Here is a 19914-nt window from a genome sequence, read left to right as displayed (position 1 = left end):
GCGGAGGACATATGACAGGGTCAGGCCGGTCAGCGCCGTCTCCCCAGCCCCCCCTGGGTCACGCTTCCTGCAGGAAACTGCATCTGTGCCGCTTCCCCGAACGTGCCAGGAGCCCCGTTGCCAACATAACCTCTGGGCAGCAAGCAGGTGGGGAGGGTGACTATACTGTTCCCGCAACTTCATCCATCTGTGCGACATTTTCCTAATGTAGAAAGCACGTTTCCTTAGGAAGCCAGTGTTGTGTGTGGCCGTCACACAAGGAGAGGGGAGAGTTGACACTTGGCCTGCCATCCCTGTCACCTACAGTGTCACCTGGGGGCCGACCGGAGCTGCCCTCAGCCCGCATCTGAGGGGGTCCTGTAGGGGCCCCAGAGAAGGGCCAGGCAAGGCAGACACTAGTACAGCATGATCGGGGGGGAGGAAAGGGGGAAAAAGACATCACCTAAGAAATAACTTAGCCACAAGGAGAACAGAGAGTTAAGAGCACAGTGAAGAACTGAAGGACAATGAAGAGAGAGGCGGCTGAACGGAAGGCAGGCCATGACCATCTGGGCCCTGGGAAGGAAGGGCACCGCAGCCAGAGCCCTCCGCCCGGTGCCGCCCGTCCTGACTGCCGTACGTGGGGAAGGAATGCTGTCCTGATGGGCAGTCACTAACAAACAGCAGGAAAACTGCAGGAAGTTAACAGAAAGGGAAGTGAAACGGTAAAAATGTCGTTAACCGGGCTTCCCTGGTGGCACAGTGGTTGAGGGTCCGCCTGCCGATGCAGTGGACGCGGGTTCGTGCCCCGGTCCGGGAAGATCCCACATGCCACGGAGCGGCTGGGCCCGTGAGCCATGGCCGCTGAGCCTGCGCGTCTGGAGCCTGTGCTCCGCAGCGGGAGAGGCCACGGCAGTGAGAGGCCCGCGTACCGCAAAAAAAAAAAAGTCGTTAACCAATCCAAACAAAGACAAGAAAGGAGCAAAGAAACAAACAGGGTTGAACAGAAAATGGAAAGATGGCAAACAAACCCAGCAAATCCAAACTCACACATTAAATGTAAGTGGACAAAACACTCCAATTACCAAAAACGGTTAAACTGGATTAAAAAGAGATGAGGCCTATCTACTGTTCATAAGAAACACATTTAAACGTAGGAACACAGAAATTGAAAGTGAAATGATTAAAAAAGATAAACTACGTAAACACTGATCAAAAACTGCGCTGTGGCTCTATTAACACAAGACAAAGGGACTTCAGCCCCTCTGTGGTTTCCCTGAGGATGAGAACAAGAACCGGGAGGGGCTCTGCCTGGGACCTGCTGCTGCAGCAAACACCCTGTGCTCTGGTTACTTAGCTCCTGTTCCCCCAACAAGGCTGCCTTCAACAAAAAAGTACAAAATACAACAAGAGGCAAGAAAAAGCAGTCTGAAGAGACAGTGCAAATGTAAGCACCAGACTCAGAAATGGCAGAGACGTCGGAACTATCAGACCAGGAATTTGAAACAGCTGTGATTAATACGCCAAGGACCCTAGTGGACAAAGTGGCACCATGCAGGGACAGACAATGTAAGCAGCGGTGGAAGCGCTGGAGACCAGAAACACTGTAACTGAAACGGATGCCTCGGATGGGCTTGTCCTAAGACCAGATGTGGCCAAGGAAACAATCAGTGAACTTGAAGACAGGTCAACAGAAACTTCCCAAACTGAAAGGCAAAGAGAAACAAAAATGAAAAAAAAAAAAAAGAATATCCAAGAACCGTGGGACAATTACAGAAAGATGTGCAACATCTCTGCTCCAAAAACCATAAAACACTGAGGGGGTCCATGCATGGACACACCATGTTCATGGTCAGAAGACTCAGAGCAGAGACATGACTTCTCACCAAATCGACCTTCAGGCTGCAGGCAACCTCGGCCGAACTCCTGAAGCACAAACTGACAAGTTGATTCTACAGGTGGGGTGGGAACCCAGTGGCCAGGAAGAGAAGACAATCATGGAGAAAAAAGGACCACAGGATTGAGACAACTGGGCACTGTGACCCACCGTGAGACCTAAACCCTGAATCTCTAGGACTGAGACCTACCTCTGTATCTGTAGGACAGGCTGCGCTGGCTCACGGATGGACAGAGAGACCCAGAGAACAGACAGTCCAAGAGTAGAGCCACATGTGTGGCCTGACGACACGACGTAGCGAGAAGGGAGCTGGGTCAGCTAGATCGTGAGTCCAAACGTAAAAGGTAAAACAGTAAAGCTTTTAGAAAGAAACAGAGAATGTCAACCTGGAGGAGATCAAGATACCCCAAACAGGACCACGTTAGGTCTAAGGACAAGAAGGCCATCCCTGGAGGAGAGGACATTGGCAGGACGTGCGTCCAGAACAAGGTCCCTGAAGACAAAGTATAAAAAGACGGACAACCCGGAGAGAACATGAAAGATCTGACACATGACGAAAGACAATGTCCGAATGGCTCAGATCTCAGAAAAGGTGGTCACACTTCCATCACCAGGGAAACCAGGGGGCCTACATCCTGGAGCTGCCACAGTGGCGCTAAGCACACACGTTGCCAGGGAGCACCCGTCACTTTGGAATCTGCTTGTCAGCATTTCCCACCGTGAGTCCTCTGCCAGGTGAGTCCACCGGAAATGGGAACCGGTGACCCCCGCAGCCTGAGGCTCACGTCGGGGGGTGTTCAGGGCAGGCACCTGGGTGCGTGGAGACCTAGAACCACGCACTACAACCGCCATGCACTTCTGCCCGGACGTCCTTCCTCAACAGGAAGCTCTGAAACAGCCTCTCCAGAGCCAGGGTTCAAACCCAAGGCCAGAGGGACACAGCTGATGGGAACAGGAGGAGGGCACGCCCACTCGCCAGGACCACAGTCCGTGTTGCTGCGACCCACTCCAGCTCCTGCAGGACCCACAGACTGACAACAGACCGAATTCTGATTCTCTGCCAAGAACACACAAAACACAAAAAGTCTCAAGTCTCCCACAACCTGCAAGAACAGCTTGTGGCCCTCGAGCTCAGAAAACCGCAGCTACAACGCACACACCACACTTGCCGTGGAGGACGGCAACTTCAGCAGACACCAGCCGGCCCTGGGCGGCCCTGGAGGTGACAAAGTCCCAAGTGGGATGGGTGTCCTGGGGGCAACCGACACGGCGGAAGGCTGCTATGCTGCTCTGAGGGTGAGAGAGGCCAGGGCGCTCGGCAGAGGACTGGTCCTGGGTGCCGTGCTCCACAGGACACACGTGAGACGTGCCTGGCCGGAGAGAGCGTGCTGGCGGGGGCGGGGCGGGGGACAGGGCAAGCGGGAGCAGCAGCAGAAACACTGCCCCATCGCTTGGGGTGCCCCCAGGCTCAGCCCACGGGGAGGAGCTGGCAATGGGCACACAGTCTGGCTTGCAGGGTGAGGTTGGGGGCAGGTGGGAGAGGAGAGTGGAGGCCTCAGCTCTGCTCCCGTCCCACGGCCCTGCCAGGGCCGCCTCCCTGGGGCCCTGAAAGCCCTACGTGGACCGTGACATGGAAAGCGAGGCAGGCAGCATGGCCTGGAATGTTCTAGACCCTGGAATTCAAGGAAGGAGCTTGTTGGAGCTGCATTTGGAGGCCTCGCAAAGAAGGGGCCCCGGGGAAATCAGTGAAGTTGGAGCACAGGCTCACACCATACACAAAAACAAACTCAGAATGGTTTAAAGACTTAAACATAAGACACGACACCGTAAAACTCCTAGAAGAGAGGATAGGCAAAACATTCTCTGACATAAATTGTACCAATGGTTTCTTAGGTCAGTCTCCCAAGGCAACAAATAAAAAAAAAAATAAACAAATGGTACCTAATCAAATTACAAGCTTTTGCGCAGCAAAGGAAACCATAAAAAAAAAACTGAAAAGACAACCTATGGAATGGGAGAAAATATTTGTAAATGATGCAACAGACAAGGGCTTAATCTCCAAAACACACACAGCTCATACAACTCAACAACAAAAAACCCAATCAGAAAATGGGCAGAAAATCTTAATAGACATTTCTCCAAAGAAGACATACAGATGGCCAACAGGCACATGAAAAAATGCTCAACATCACTAATTATTAGAGAAATGCAAATCAAACCTACAATGAGGTACCACCTCACACCAGTCAGAATGGACTTCATTAAAAAGTCTACAAATAACAAATGCTGGAGAGGGTGTGGAGAAAAGGGAACCCTTTTACACTGTTGGTGGGAATGTAAGTTGCTGCAGCCACTATAGAAAACAGTGTGGAGGTTCCTCAGAAAACTAAAAATAGAATTACCATATGATCCAGCAATCCCACTCCTGGGCATATACCCAGACAAAACTATAATTCAAAAAGATACATGCACCCCTGTGTTCAGAGCAGCACTGTTCACAATAGCCAAGACATGGAAACAACCAAAATGTCCAGTGACAGACGAATGGGTAAAGAAGATGTGGTTTATATACAATGGAATATTACTCAGCCATAAAAAGAACGAAATAATGCTAGCTGCAGCAACACGGATGCAACTAGAGATTATCATACTAAGTGAAGTAAGTCAAAGAGGAAAACAAATACCATATGATATCACTTATATGTGGAATCTAAAATATGGCACAAATGAACCTATCTACAAAACAGAAACAGACTCACGGACATAGAGAACAGTCTTGTGGTTGCGGGGTGGGAAGGGAGAGGGAAGAACTGGGACGTTGGGATTAGAGATGCAAACCATTATATACAGGATGGATAAACAACAAGGTCCTACTGTATAGCACAGGGAACTATAATCGATATCCTGTGATAAACCATAATGGAAAAGAATATGAAAAGAAGAATGTCTGTATGTGTATAATTGAGTCACTTTGCTGTACAGCAGAGATTGGTACAACACTGTAAATCAACTATACTTCAATTTAAAAAATTAAATTAAAAAAATTTTTTAAAAACTTATAGCAGCTAGGATGTGGGAGCACTTAAATACTCAGTTTGGTCTACTGTTTGGATAATGATTAGTAAACACTTTAGATGTTATATTAAAAATTCTATTGATTAATAAATATTGAAAAAGCTAGAAAAATATTTTAAAATAGCGTCTATTTTAAATTGTAAAAAAAAGAAAAAGAAGGGGCCCCAGGTCCCCCATGTGGCCTGAGGGGACAGGTGGTTACCTTGGGGACGAGCTGAGGTCTGGGCACGCCCAGGAGGTCACACAGGCGGTTCCGCTGGGCTCTCACGACCGGGAGCTCTGCATCCCTGGGGAGGAGAAGAGGGGAGCAGCATCAGCTGCAGGCACAGTCCTGCAGTTAAACCTGCCAAGATCTGTAACTCTCACTACACTTCCTACCGGGTGTGCAGAAAACCCAAGGCACCTTAGATTAGGTAGGAATCAGGGGAAAAGGACGCCTCACTCCAGAACGTACACCCCGGCGAGCCTAGCTCGGGCAGGACACCTGCACAAGGCTTTGCTCCTGAGCCCTTTCTTGGGAAACTGCAGAGGACGAGCCCCACAAAACAGGGAGCCCCGTGAGGGGCACTCGGCCCCCAAACAGCCCAACCCAGCGGCGGGCAACAGGAAATGCTAAGACAGCGGCACAGATTTTATCCCATGGGTTTTAAGTTTTATTTGACTTTGAAAGCTGTTTACTTATAACTTTCATTAAAAACAAAAATTAAATTCAGCAATACCATAAAGAAAACTGGGCATGTTTTTCTTTTATAATAAGAAAAAATGAGTTATCTTTAAATCCTCTGGAAGGTTAACCCCGCCCTGAACTGTGAGAGGAGAAAGGCAGGCGTGGGGAACTCAGGGGAACTCTGGGACCCACTGGGTGTTGGTGGTTTCATGTCATGCTCCCTTCCCTGTCCTAGAGTGTGATGCAGAACGTGCCTCCGTGCTTTTAAAGCTGACAACGTAACAGAAAAATGTGTCCCGTCCCAGCTGCTCACAGAGCGGAGGCATCCATATTTCCCGAGGCCACGTTTTCTGCTCTGGAATTTTCACTGAGGCGCCCACAAGATGTTCACCAGAATGCCCTCCTGCTCGAGGCCAAGTATCTCCCTAGAAAACCTTAACACAGCCCTAAAACCAGAGGCCCTTTTCTGTCCTTCAGGCCACAGTGGCTCACGTCCGAGCAGGGGAGCTGGGCCGTCAGGCCAGGAACGGAAGCTGCATCAATGTGAGGTCTGTGCGGAGCTCAACCCTTGTAGGAACATCACTGTTCTGAGGGTAGTGCATGTGAGTAGGTTATGTACATCCTTTCCCGCGTAAGCAGAATGCACTGACCCCAGTGACGGAACCCAGTCCTGGGGGACCCTCATCACTGGTGCCTGAAAAGGCCGCTGCCTAAATAACCTCTGAACTTTGGTCCTGTGTCCAAAACGGGGCTGAGTGGTCACCCTGTAGGGGCATGTGCGAGCGCCCGAATGTGCATATGCACGTTTGTGAGTGTGTGTGCACGTGAGTGTGTACAGTGCCTGGAATGGGACAAGCGTCACTCCCGTGTTTGTCGTCATTCGGTGTTGCCCGCTGGACGCATGCTCACGGGCTACCCCTTCCCCTGCTTCCCCATCAGCCCCCTCCACCCCCATTCAACACCCCTCTTTCAAACCTGCCGCCCAAGCTCAGAGTTGAGGAGCCAACAGAGATGGCAGGAAACTATGCCTAAAACGAACCTGGAGACCCGACCTGGAGCAAGGGCTGACCCTGGCTGTCTGGGAGGGAAGTGGGTGTCTGGGGTGGGAGGGAGGACAACTTATTCTTCCTGGTTCCCTCCGTCTGTTTGATTTTTGAATGTGTCCACATGTGGCCTTTTCCACCAAGAGTGAACAAAGGCCAGTGGACGGCTCTCCTCTGCAGCGAGTCTGGGCCTGGGGGCTCCTGCTGCAGCCACTCAACACCCTTCCGCTCCTAGGGGGCCACAACTGACACACGTGGCGTGTCCCCGAGGAGGGAGAAACTGCCTGCCACGCCACACACTCCCCTGCATTTCTGACACCACAGTTCAGGGAGCAGGAGCTGCCATTCTCGAGTGACTTCAACCCCAATAAACCGCAGAAACAGGTGCACCAGCGCCCACCGGCACCCAGAGCCGTGACGTGATCAACAGAAAAGCGACCACAGAGAAATAGGAAGTCAGCCTCTAACCAATCAGTGCTCAGAACAACCCACCTCTTCACTTACAAAAATTGTATTTGGGAAAAAATAATTTTACTTTGAAAATCTTCCAGCCTGAACACCCCAGGAAGATCCCCCTCCTCCCTCATCTGGCCGCCCAGCCCCTCTTGGGTGTAAGGAGTGAGCCTGTGCTACAGAAACGCGGACACGTGGGTGAGGAGAGATTGGTTACAGACACCACTGCCTCCTCGTAAACCCAGAGCTGAGGCGGAGGGCTGGAGCCCGTCTTCCCTCTTTGCTCTGGAGGGTTTTGGGAGAGACCACAAACAGGCTCTGGGCGTCCCGCTCACTTTGGCACTGCACCCGCCACACTCTCGGGAAGAGGGCAAGGGCCCATGCTCACCAGGCCGTGCAGTTGAGCACAGCCATGACCTCATCTAGGATGTCCGCAGCCACCACATCGTAGGTCAGCACCATCTCATACACCTGGCTGGCTGTGCTCTTCCGGATCTGGAGGGACAGAGCAAGTTGGTGGGAGGGGAAGGCCCATGACAGAGAGCAGAGCTGACGGGACTCTGCCCGGAAGCAGGGACAGGGCCCAGGCACCTCCCGGGGGCCCAGAGTCCAAGTAAAACAGGAAAGGCTCGCCGGGCAGACAGTTAAGAGGAGCTGACCTTGGACCGCTGCTCAGGAGACCGTGGCCACAACCGATGAGTGACCATGAGATGCGCTCAGCCCGGGGCGCCCCCGTTCCCCTGTGGTCCCCCAGAGGCCCTTATCAGGAGGAGCATCATTCTTACTGAAATCCTTCATTAAAAACCTGCACCTTATCAGAGAAGTCCTCTCACCTGCTTTCTTTTCTAGCTGTCCCTGGGGGGGGACTTATTTCATGGAACAGGTGCTCTCGGAATCCCAAGGCCTAACCCCAGAGCTCCTGGTTTGGCAGGTCAAGGCCTGAGAATCTGCATTTCTGATCGTGGGGGGAGGGCCGTCCAGTGACCCCACTTTGAAATCAGCTGTGCTAGATGAGAGTTAAAGTTACTTTAGCTGTTAAAGAAGGTGTCACATTTGAGTTATATGAAGAGCATTTCTTCTGCCAAAGGGAAAGAAGAGACTTCCTGGGAAACCCGACCCTGGGGTGGGGGCTGTGGGGTAGGCGCCTTCCAGGAGCCCCTGAGCCAGAGCCTGCAGGACCCCAATGGGCTGAAACTCCCCACCCACCCACCCCATGGCAGGGCACCTGGGTGCACCTGCAGCCAGGTTCCCAGGGGGCAGGGGTCCCAGCCAGCGTTGGGCGTTTCCCTGGCGCCTGGGCTCACTCCCCGGGGCTCCAGGGGCACATTTGGCCCCAGGCCCTTCGCCCCCAGGGGCCAGGCTCAACCATCACACTGCAGCTGCCGCATCCACAGGCACAGTATGCCCCGCCCACCCTGATGAGGACCCGCCCCCCATCAAGGTCCGCTTGTGCCAACACCAGGAAGCATCCGATCCGGCGCCAATGTGCAGCCCAGGATGCCGGCCCCGAGTGGGGCCTGGAGCTGCAGACACTCACCACGGGGAAAGGGTGGCAGAGCAGGAGGAAGAGCTGCAGGAGGACCTTCCTCCTCACGTCTCCGGGGAACTGCACCAGCCCACAGAACCTGTGGGGACCCCGCACTCTGGTGAGCTGACCCCCGCCCGCGCCTGCTGCCTGGATACCCCACACCTTCACTTCACTGGGGGGCCTGCCAGTCTGCGTGGGATGGGAGGCCCCCCAGGTGCTGCCCATGGTGACCCCCAGGCCTCAGGGCTGTTCCACTGGGGAGGCAGCCCTGGGTTCACGTCCACTTTCTCCCCGCAGGTGGGGGCATCTAGATCTCCAGCGTGTCGGGGAATCGGGGCTTTTTCTATGACAACACTCCCTGACCCGACGCCCACCCGTCTGGGAGGCTGGTCCGAGGGTGGGTAGGCTGTGGCCGGGCCCACCTGCTCCACCAGGAACACCGGTCGGCGTGACCAGGGCCACCCGCCTCTCACTCTGACATCAGAACGCCCCCGCCCCCCGCGCGCTCGGCCGCTGGGCCGGCCCCTCCCTCTACCGCCTCAGTGAGCTACTTGGAACTCACACCGCGATGCTGGACCTCAGTTTCTGGACGTCTTTGGACTTCTTGATCTCCTCCTTACAAAGCGCGAGCAGCTTCACACAGAAGGGGTGGCTGGAAGGAAAGCACAGGACCCAGAGGTGGGCTTCCAGGGAACATCTGATGATGGCGGCCACCCCCAGGAGGAGAAGCCTCGCCCCTGGGGACATGCACCAGGGCACATCAACACCAGGGCATGTAACTGGCTCCTTTGCAAGTGCAGCAGGGACAGACACCCACTGTCTCGCGTACTCAACAAACCACCTTCCCCGCGGCACCTCCCCGGCCTCACGGCCCCTCAACAGGAGGGCAGGCTGACCCCTGGTGGGGCCTCGACGTAACAGGAACACCCAGAACTCAGCCCCGCTGCAAGCCCAGCCAACGTGTGCCGTGTCAGTGCCAGGCTCAACCCAAGATCAAAAGAGGACGACCGAATCGTGGCCAGGCCCCACTCACTCACTTCCAGGTCCAGGTCCTTGGAGGGTCAGGGAGGGACTGGAGGCGTCCTCCCCGGCTCTGCTTGGCCGAGGAGCCACGACCAGCGTGAGTCCCTGTGAGATGAACATGCTCCTCTCCTGCGGAGCCGCAGCCCCAGGCCAATTCTGGCCATACGACGAGGGCTGAAGTACAGTGGTCTGAGTGGCCCCACGCTCCCTCTTCCCGTCCACTGGCCAGGTGACCTGGGATATGGCTGGGGGCAGAGCCTTATCTCACCAGACTCCCGCATGAGGGCGCAGGACAGGCCTCCCGCCCTAGGCAGGCAGAAAGCAGCCGCCCATGGTGGCCATTTCAGGGTCAGCCTGTGACAGCAGCTCGCCTGACCAGAAGTGGTCCCAGGGAGACTCTCCCGTCTTCTCAGGCTAAAGGAGACCCAGCCCCCCAGTGGCACCACTGTCCTCCCAGCCGGCCCACCCGCCAGCCCCACCCCTCCCTGATCCAACCGGCTTCTCCCCACAGCTCACTGAAATGCCTGTCAGGGACCAAGTGACCACCAGGTCGCTGAAGGCCGTGGTCACTCCTGTCGTCAGCCAACGTGACCACTCGGCACACATCATCGACGACCCCTGTGACTGCCCCTCCGCCTCACCTTCTTCCTGGTAGATCTGCTTCCCCTCTGCTCCCCGTCTCCCTAACGATGGGGCACCCCTACAGCTCTGTCACAGCGCTTCTGTCTACACCTGACCCCCTGGTGGCCTCATGGGACCACATACCACCCATTTTCTGAGGACATTCCACCGAGTTCCAGCCTGGAAGATCCATCTCCTCTGGACGAGATCTAACAAGCATCTTAAACCAAACATCTCTGCTATGAACTGAATGTTTGTGTCCCCGAGATTCCTACGTTGAAGCTCTAATCTGGAACATGAGAGTGTTAGGAGGTGGGGCCTTGGGAGGCGATTAGAACATGACATGGAACCCACAGTGGGATCAGTGCCCTGCAAAGAGGAGACACAGAGGTGGTCTTTCTGCCATGGGAAGACAAAGCGAGACCGCGTCCCTGTGCTGATCTCGGACATTCAGCCTCCAGCATCGGGAGGAATGAGTTTCTGGTGTTTAACTGCCTGGGCTGTGGTATTTCTGTTACAGCAGCCTGACCTGCTAGGACAGCCTTCCAACTGGACCTCCAGGCCTCTCTGGTCCACACCGACTCCATCCAGCCTTCCTGTCTGAGAACAACTGCCCCCTTCCAGTGGCCAGTCCAGGAAGCCCACAGTCACCCTTGGCTGCCTCATCCCCTCACACCCACACTGATCTGCAACTGGTGGTGTTCGGCAGCATGCACGGGGGCCCACTGCTCTCTCCAGCTCCCCGGATCCCATGTCTCCTGCACAGCAGCACCCCCTTTCCTGGACCCCAAGACTCCCCTCCAGCAGCAGTAGCAGCTGGAGTGCCCATGACCCCCCGCTGCGGGAGGTGAGCCTGACACTTGGGGTACTATTTTCTCCTACCATTTTATTTTGAAATTTTCAAACCAGGAAAATAGGTTAAGATCTGAAACAGAATATTTAGTAAGCACAGTCATACAACGTATAAAAGGATCACACCCCACAACCATGGGGCGTATCCCGTGAATGCACAAGTTGCTCTGACAGTAGGTATAAGAAACATGCTGTGATGTACCATCGGCAAATTAAAGGGGAAACCCTTTGATGTTATTCAGTTAAAAGAGCATTTGAGCATCTCAGCAAAGACGTAACGACAGGGACCAGATCTCACTCCCACCTGGAAGAACTAAAAGTGAACAAAACTCACTAGACAGCAGGCTGCAAAGGATGGTGACCACTGAGGCCTGGGAGGCAAAGGAGGTGAGCCTGCAACTGCCCAGCTTCCTGCCTGCGGAGGGGACACGGAGGGGACCTGGGCAGAACCTGGTGCCACCCTGAGTTTTTGGTTTGCAGGGAAGAGGGCCCCCAAGGATTCACCCAAGCCCTGATCAGTGCAAGGACACAGCCCCAGACTGGGGAAGAACCCACAGAAAGATGACACACAACGACTGTCACCACCAAGGCAGCAGAGCCTCAAACAGGGAGGCCGATGAAGCGGCTGCGGTGTACCTGTGCTCAGCAGCTGAGGGGCCCTGAACACGGCAGAGGAGGGAAGCGGCCTCTCAGACCCACTCCCTGCGTCCACACCCACCCGGCCTGTCTGAGGTGGGCTCTCCACCTGCACCAGATCCCAGCACCGTGACCACCACGGCCCTCTGCGATCCCCATTCACCGTCGGGCCCGCCGTCCGTAACTGCCCTGACTGCAGGCCCCCGTCAGAGGGGACGCCTCACCTGCTGTTTCCCGCCTGGACAGCAGGGCTGCAGCAGGGCCCCACCCCCATGTAGGAGCAGCCAATGCTTCCTGGTGGCACTTACACTGTGTATAAAAACTGACCCTGAACGTACTAGAAAGCTATCTCCTAGAAGCTGGATTTCTGGATCTCACCAGCTATTCTCTGAACACTCACTTCTCCTCGGTGGTGAAGATGGCGAAGCAGCCGTTGGCTAGCATCTGATCCAGCATCTTTAGCAGCGGCACAGACACCCTGGGAGAGAAGACATGTGTGAGACGCCAGGTACCAGAACCCAGCAGAAGGGAAGACCTGGGCACGTGGGAAATTCAGTGCTGCTGAGACGAGGGCTCTCCCTGGGGGGCCGTCAACTCAACCCCAACCAAAATCCTGGCAGGATGTGTGCGGAAAATGACAAGCCGATTCTAAAGTTTATATGGAAACACAAAGGATGAAGAAGAGCCCAAACAGCTACAGGAAGAAAGGACGAAGCTGGAGGGCCAATACTGCTCAATTTAAATAACTGTGGCAGGGACTTCCCTGGTGGTCCAGTGGGTAAGATTCCGCACTCCCAATGCAGGAGGGTGGGTTCGATCCCTGGTCGGGGAACTAGATCCCGCATGCATGCCACAACTAAGAGTTTGCATGCCACAACTGAGAAGTCTGCACGCCACAACAAAGATCCCACGGGGCCACAACTAAAGACCCGGCACAGCCTAAATAAATATTTTAAAAAATAATAATTATTGTGGCAAAGCTCAAGTGATCAAAACCGTGTGATCCTGGTATGAAGACAAGCAAACACATCAAGGAAGAGAAAAGTCCCAAACTGGGCTGCACACCCACAATTTCTGACAATGATGCCAAAGCAACGCAGTGGGAAGGTCAGTCTTTCCCACACGTGGAGAAACTGGGCGTCCACAGGCAAAACCAGGACACAGACCTGGACCTGTAGCTTGCGTCACACAGAAACCAACCCCAAACGGACCTGAGGTCTGAATGGAACACTCAAACTATGAAACTTCTAGGAGAAAAACGTAAGAGAAAGTCTTTGTAGCCTTGAAGTAGGCAGAAATTTCTTAGATATGACACAGAAAACACAATCGATAGAACAACAAGAGTACAAACAAGTTTACCAAGATGTAAAATATTTGTTCTTAACAGAGAGACTGTTAAGAGTGTGGAAGACAAGCTAGAGGCTGGGAGGAAACATCTGCAAATCACGTCTCACAAAGGACCTGTCCAGTATGTGTAAGAAAATCTCAAAACCCGGCAGCAAGGTAAAAAAGAAGCACCCAGTTTAAAAATGGGCAAAAATCTGAACAGATACCTGACCGAAGAGGCTGTGCAGACAGCCAGCAAGCGCCCGAGAAGGTGCCCAGCACCCTCAGCCAGGAGGGAAACTCAAATTACAGCCACGACGAGAAACCACACCCCCTTGGATCGGCTGAAATGAAAAGGACCGACCACGCCGGCCGCGGTGAGGACGTGGGCCCCCAGAACTCTCAGAGGCCGTGAGCAGGAAACGGTGCAGCCACTTCAGAAAACAGTCCGGCAGTTTTAAATATTCACCCGCCCTGTGACCCCAGCCAGTCTACTCCTTAGCATTCACCCAAGAGCAGAGGAAAGACAATTCCACATGAAGGCTTGTGTATGAATGTTCATCACAGCTTCACCTGCAGCTGCCTCAACCTGGAAGCAACCCCAGTGCCTATCCACAGGTAAACAGACAAATTGTGATGTACCCACACAACAGAACATAACTCAGCACTAAAAAGGGCGACTCTGAAAGAAACACGCTGCATCCGAGAAGCCAGACGCTAACAGGGCGCACACTGCATGATCCCACCCTCCTAACGTTCTAGAAAACGCCAACTAAGCTACAGGGACAGAAAGATCAGTGGCTGCCTTGGCGCTGGGGGACCCTGGGGGGTGGGGTTAGAAGGGGCAGGAGGCAACTGTGGGTGACAGATGTGCTCAGTGTCTTGACTGTTTTTACGGTTGCTGACATGAGTCAAAACTTCTCAGACTGTACACTTTACGTGTGCTTTGTTAGATGTCGTCTACGCCTCCAGACAGCTGCTCGCGGAAAGAGCAGAGAGCAATGGCCTGAGTGTTTGCTTGCTGAGAGCTCTCTGTGCTTCCCAGGGACAGGACAAGGGCCTGCATGAGGGGACCTGCAGCCGTGCGGTGGTAACCGGGGGCCCAGATGCTCTGGGACAGTTGAGAACGGAGTCCAGGAACAGCCCTCTCAGAAGGTGCAGGAAACATCCCCAGTTCTGAGGTAGGGCTTTTGGGTCTACACTCCATCTTCTTGGAAAAGCAGGTAACAAAACGCCACAGCAAAAACATTTAGAAAACGGGTCACGTTCCAATCCTGGCAGGCTGAGATCTCATCTTCTCGATGGCCGTGGTTGTGTGTGAACCACATGTCTGAACAGTGGCACTGACATGTCAGTGTGCGTGACCAGGGAGCACCACAGGCCAGAGCCACACGAGCTCTCCTGGCTCACAGCCCCTGTCACTTTACTTCCAACGTGCACAACCGGCCCAGAGTGCAGGTTGCGAGGGGCCCGGGAGGTGACTCTGGTCATGCCCTTGCCTGCCCTTGCCCACGTTCCTCACCTGGGCCCATCCTACCTCCCCTCAGAGCCCTGCTGGGAAATGAGACCCTGGGGATCTGAGAAACCACTGTGAACAGCACCACCACTCACCTGTCGTTCAGAAGGCTGTCCTCAAAGACCTGCAGAAGGGTCCCAGTGAAGTCCTCCAGGGCTTGCAGGTCGTTCTGAATCCCCTTCATGTACTCAAAGAGGCCCTGTGTTGAGTACCTGACCTGTAATACAGCATTCTTGTAAGAGGGACAAGACCACCCCCCTCCTGGCACCCCCTGCCTCAGGGCTGGCCGCGGTGACAGACTCAAAACATCTGCTACAGAGCGTCAGGTTCCCTCAGAGCCTGTCTGGGCCAGGCATGAGCGCAGCCACAGTGCGGACACCCGAAACGGAAACGCAGCTCTGGACGCACCAGCACAACCCAAGCCCTCACATGCTGGTGCTAAATTTGGACCCCTTAGAGGTGCGGTATCTGGGCGACCACCGCTGCTGGGGAGCAAAACCAAAGGCACCTCCCCTCAGGTCAACAGCTAACACCATCGCACAACCAACACCCAACTGATGAGTCCTCACGAAGGAGTCTACAGAGCAAGAAAGCAGATGCAGGCCTCCCTCTGACAGCAGACACTGGATCACACGACACAGAATGTAGGAGGATGTTGTGTTATTACAGAGAAATGCAGTCACAAAGATGAGCATGTGATGGAAAAGCACGAGAAACAGATTTCAGAACAAACTGAATGGTAATGAAGATACAATTACCGAAACACCAAAAAATGCAACAGTGGGAGGGAACGAGCAGGCTACACAGAACTGCAGAAACTGCAGTAACTTGAAAAGCAGCGTGAAGGTGGAGAGGATGGACTGTGGGCGGGAATGAGGACGGTGGAGAACTTTCCAGAAGTGATGAAAACCATGAATCCACCGGTTCAGGAAACACCGAATCAGGGCCCAGGGAGCGATGAGAGGCGAGAGGGAGAGGGAGGGGCCCACGCAGGGGAGACAACACAACAGAACAGAGAAAACACAACGAACCACCACGAAAATGCACAAACAGGAAACAGGAACCTGGAGAGACAGGTTGGGGAACCGCGGGGCGCTTGATGTGCAGAGAGGGTGAATCGAGGCCGGCAAAAAAGCCAGGGAGCGCAGGACCTGCATGCATCTGCATCTGCAGTTCCCCTGCTCCTGAGCTCATGCCCCACACGCTGTCCAGTGGATCAGGGGTAACGCCCGCCCCCCACCTGCCCCGCAGGCACACTGAGCCCCAGCAGAGGCTCCTGAAGGAAGGAAGGAAGGAAGGAAGGAAGGAAGGAAGGAAGGAGGCAGTGCTCCCTCTCGGGAAGGCCCACTGAGGCGCCTGCTCACCGTGGACTCAGTCAGGCCGCCCACGGACACGGCCAGCCCCAGCAGCACGTGGTAGCGGTAAGCAGGCAGCCCCAGGAGCCGGGCCACGCGAGGGAAGGCCTGCGACGGCGCGCCCCAGTTCACAGAGGCCACAGCAGACCTGCAAGACAGAAGCACAAACTGGAGGGGCCGCCCCGCTGGGAGCAGAGCTGCCCCACCGGGGACTCAGCACCAGTACCTGGGGAAAAGCCTCTCCAGCTCCTGCCGGTGGGGCACGTGGGGGACGGCGGGGCCGTCCCAGTGCAGCAGCGCCAGGAACGCACGGGCTGCATGTGCCCGGAACCGGTCGATCTTCTCACTCGCCTGCTGGGCTAAGCAGCACATGACCTGCTGGCAGCTGCAAACCGAGAACGCAGGGTTAGCTCGGCTGGGACATGAGAGTGGGCACACGCGCCACCCTGGCTGCGGGTGGGAACGGGATCTGACAGCCCAGAAGCCTAAGTGGGAGATCTAGAGTGGAAGCAGTGAAGACTGACAGGGCTACCGGTTGACTGGTGTGTGAGAAGAGACGGAAGAAATGGGAGGATGGGGGCCTGCAGCCAGAGAAGGAAGTCGGGGTGGTGGTGCTGAGGAAGCAACGCCCGGATCTCCTCAGGGGCCTCGGCAACAGAAAGGGGCACGGTGATACCAGGCCAGCAAGGTACCCAGAGGCAGCCCGGTGTCCAGGGAACCAACGGGGGACAGGATGGCCAGTCTCCAGCAGCAGCAGGCGCTCGGCACAGGGGTCCTGAGCCAGGAAGCTGGCTGTCCTGCAACAGGCCTGGACCCTGAGGGAGGCCTAGCCAGGAGCAGGGGCTGTGGTGTCAGGAGGGAGGAGCCGGGCAGACCCTCTCCACGCGGCGGGAGAACACACTCACACCGGGGCCTCGATCAGCTCTGGCTGGTCCCTTGCCAGCAGAAGAGTCAGGTCCATAAGACTCGTCATGGCGGCCTCGCGGACCCTGCAGAGACATGGAGGGGTGAGGCTTCCTGCCCCCGGAGCTATGTGACCATCAGCCACTCTGCGTGGTCGGGTTCAGACACCCTCAACCCAGGGCAAGAAACACGTAGGAGGCTCGACAAAGGCCGCTGGCAGCCTTTCCTCCAGAAATATTTCTCTCACACATTACCTTGAACAAAGACACCTGTTTGACACCTGAAGACTAACGGCCAGGTCCCAGCAAACTCTCTCACAAGTACACACACAGAAACAATGCTGACTTTCCCATGAACCTTTCAACACGAAATATACCCACTCTACAAAGGTTTTCCCGCAGAAACACTCTTGAGGGCTTTTCGAGGGAGGGATGGAGAGCAGCTCGTGTTTGCTCCAGAATGAAACAGCGTCATTTCAAACTTGGGACAAAGAACGCTCAACCCAGCTCAGACACGCTGGGCAACGGGGACCACAGACGCTGCCCCCACGCCGCCAGGTCCTGTATGCCTGGGGCACCCACCCTCCCGCCAAGGAGTGTGCACATGGGAGATAGCCTGCGCTGTTCGGGTCTGCACGGACAGAGGCCCCGGCCCCGGAGGGGCCCAGCAGCCAGAGCACTGAGTGTAGGTGCGGTGGTGCTCGGAGGCATGAGACGGACGCAGGCCAGGGCCAAGGGAGCTGGGCAAGCTCAGACACCAAGGTACAGCCGCCAGCCAGCTGCTGCTCAGGACACAACACGCACGACCCTCTGGAGGTGCCAGGGTGGGTCAGGGCGTAGACGGAGGGAGGACAGAGCATCCCCCCTGGACCCCCAGCGCCCACGGGCACAGCACTACAGGGAAAGGCCGACGAGAGGAAACAGGAGCGGCTAAAGCCTGCAGCACACGCCCCTGGGGCCCTCACCAGCTCCTAACTGGACAAGCACAGGGTGCGGGTCCCAAACCCCAGAAGCCGGCTGCTGGGGGGGCACATGTGCAGGAGAAGGGCCCTGGGAAGCCCCTCAGTCAGAGCTGTGGGTGTGGGCAGGAGAAGGGCCAGCCAACCCCAGCCCTGAGGACAGCAGGTGACCCACCCACACAATAGGGGGCCTGACAAAAGGAAACTTAAATCTTGCTGCAAGGAAATTACACAACCCCAAATCTCTGCAATTTTGAACTCACAATTTCTGGATTTAGTTAAAAGTTACAAGGAATGTTAAAAAAAAGAAAAAAAAGACCAAGTGTTAACAATAATGAGAGAGAGAAGACGACAGAAATAGACCCAGATGACATGGATATTGGAGTAAATGGCCAGTCTTTCAAGTAACCACGAGGAACACGCTGACGAAAAGAAAAGAAAGATGGAAAACAAATGGAAAAGATGAAGACTTTCTACAGAGAATTAGGATCTCTGGAAAAGGACCCAACACTGCAGAGCTCAGATAAACCTCTGGAATTAAAGATTCACAGAGGGGACCCCTGCATGTGCACAGCACTGGCTGGACCTCCTCTGTTCACTTTATGTTCCGCATGCTCTGGGGGCAGCCACGGTGGCAACTGTAACACCAATGAAAACCCACTGCCCTTCTGGCTTGAACTGTGCAACCAGGGTCAGAGAGTAAAGGGCTCCCCTTAAAGGGGCCTGAGAAGGGGCCCCCACGTTCACAGAGGACCACCACCCACAACTCCACCACGCAGGCAGCACAGCAGAACCTGAGCGGCTGCCCGTATCGGGTGAGGCCGAGACCACGGCGCTGTACTCAAAGCGGGCCCACTGCCTGCTGCGAGGCCACCAGCACCCTCTGGGAGGATGAAGCAGAACCCTACCAGTGTCCAGGAGCCACTCTAGAGCCACATGCCATGCAAAGAACCAGGAAGAGTGGCTCAGTGTCCAGGGAAGACACGTGAGCCCCGGCTGTGGTCAGAGCATCTTCACCAGCACAGACCCTAAAAGGCACGGCTGCCACGGCCTCGCCCCACCGAGGACAGGGCAACAAAGGGCTCAGGTGGCTGTGCTGGGGCCTCCCTGAGGACATGGACCCGGGGAGGTGCTGTGGCCCCCTTGAGCACCCCCATGCTCCCACTGTCTGGGAGGACCCCGGGGTTCTGGATATGCTGTGCAGACACGTGCACAGTCCTCAGGCCCCCACGGGAGCCGTGCCCCAAATGCCATCTCAGGACAGAAGAAGGAAAGGAAAGCAGCAGGTGAGATAAGGGAACACTCCTGGTGGATGAAGAGGCAGGAAAGGCCAGCAGACACAGAGAAGGGGGAAAAACCCAACCAGGAATGTTATTAATGAAAACACAAGACGAAATTAAAGCTAACTTCTTTTCGCATCGTTGTAATAAACAAACCACCTCCTCTCAATGTCAGCGACAGCTCACCCGGTGCTCGGCCCCCAGTGAACCCCTCGTCACAAGCCATGTTTACAGGGGGGTCTTGAAGGAGAGAATGCGAATAAAAACACTTAGAAGAGGTTCCAACATAAGCTGTAGGAGAACCTCTCAGCTTCTCCAAAATGGCAACTTGGTCTCTTATTTCTAGTAAACAGAAAAGTACTTTTGAAACCTTGGAAAGGAAATACAAGCGAATCCAGGCAGGGATCCGAGCACAGCGGCGTGAGCATCTTCCCCATGCTCAGCTGACAATGACACAGGGCTCCTTCAGTCCTTCAGACTAAAATCTGTTGCACCTCAAGTCTTATTCCCAATCAGGCAGGAGCCAAGATGATGATATACAACGGGATTCCTAGAGAACCCAGGTGCTCCCTACTCCCCTTCCCCAAAATGGTTTCAGATCCTTCCTGCTTTAAACAGTTGCATGGGGGCTTTGCATGAACTTTATTAGGTAAAACTGGAGACCAGACAACTGGGGCTTAGACGAGGGAGACACAACAATGTTTGTATTTTATGAAGTTAATTTTTTTTTTTCCAGTGAAGAGTAGGACAGGACTTCCCTGGTGGTCCAGTGGTTAAGAATCCACCTTCCAATGCAGGGGAC

General features: G+C 54.8%; 1 protein-coding gene across 2 annotated transcripts in view; it reads right to left on the bottom strand.

Moving 5' to 3' along the window:
- TBCD (tubulin folding cofactor D) overlaps positions 1-19914 on the bottom strand; it is a 177329-nt gene that overhangs the window by 881 nt on the left and 156534 nt on the right. The window contains exons 30-38 of one of the 2 annotated variants that reach the window (XM_082861645.1): positions 16877-16960; positions 16198-16356; positions 15981-16119; positions 14712-14833; positions 12175-12252; positions 9205-9294; positions 8652-8739; positions 7503-7609; positions 5154-5238 (exon numbers count right to left, since the gene is read on the bottom strand). In XM_082861645.1, coding sequence (XP_082717771.1) covers positions 5154-5238; positions 7503-7609; positions 8652-8739; positions 9205-9294; positions 12175-12252; positions 14712-14833; positions 15981-16119; positions 16198-16356; positions 16877-16960 — 952 coding nt within the window. Of the gene's footprint in view, positions 1-4; positions 5239-7502; positions 7610-8651; positions 8740-9204; positions 9295-12174; positions 12253-14711; positions 14834-15980; positions 16120-16197; positions 16357-16876; positions 16961-19914 lie in introns of those variants that run through there. The other variant, XM_082861644.1, reaches the window with a different exon arrangement.

This window comes from Leucopleurus acutus (genome assembly GCF_964270905.1).
Source record: "Leucopleurus acutus genome assembly, chromosome: 19".
Lineage (NCBI taxonomy): Eukaryota > Metazoa > Chordata > Mammalia > Artiodactyla > Delphinidae > Leucopleurus > Leucopleurus acutus.
This window is presented reverse-complemented; position numbering and strand designations above follow the sequence as displayed.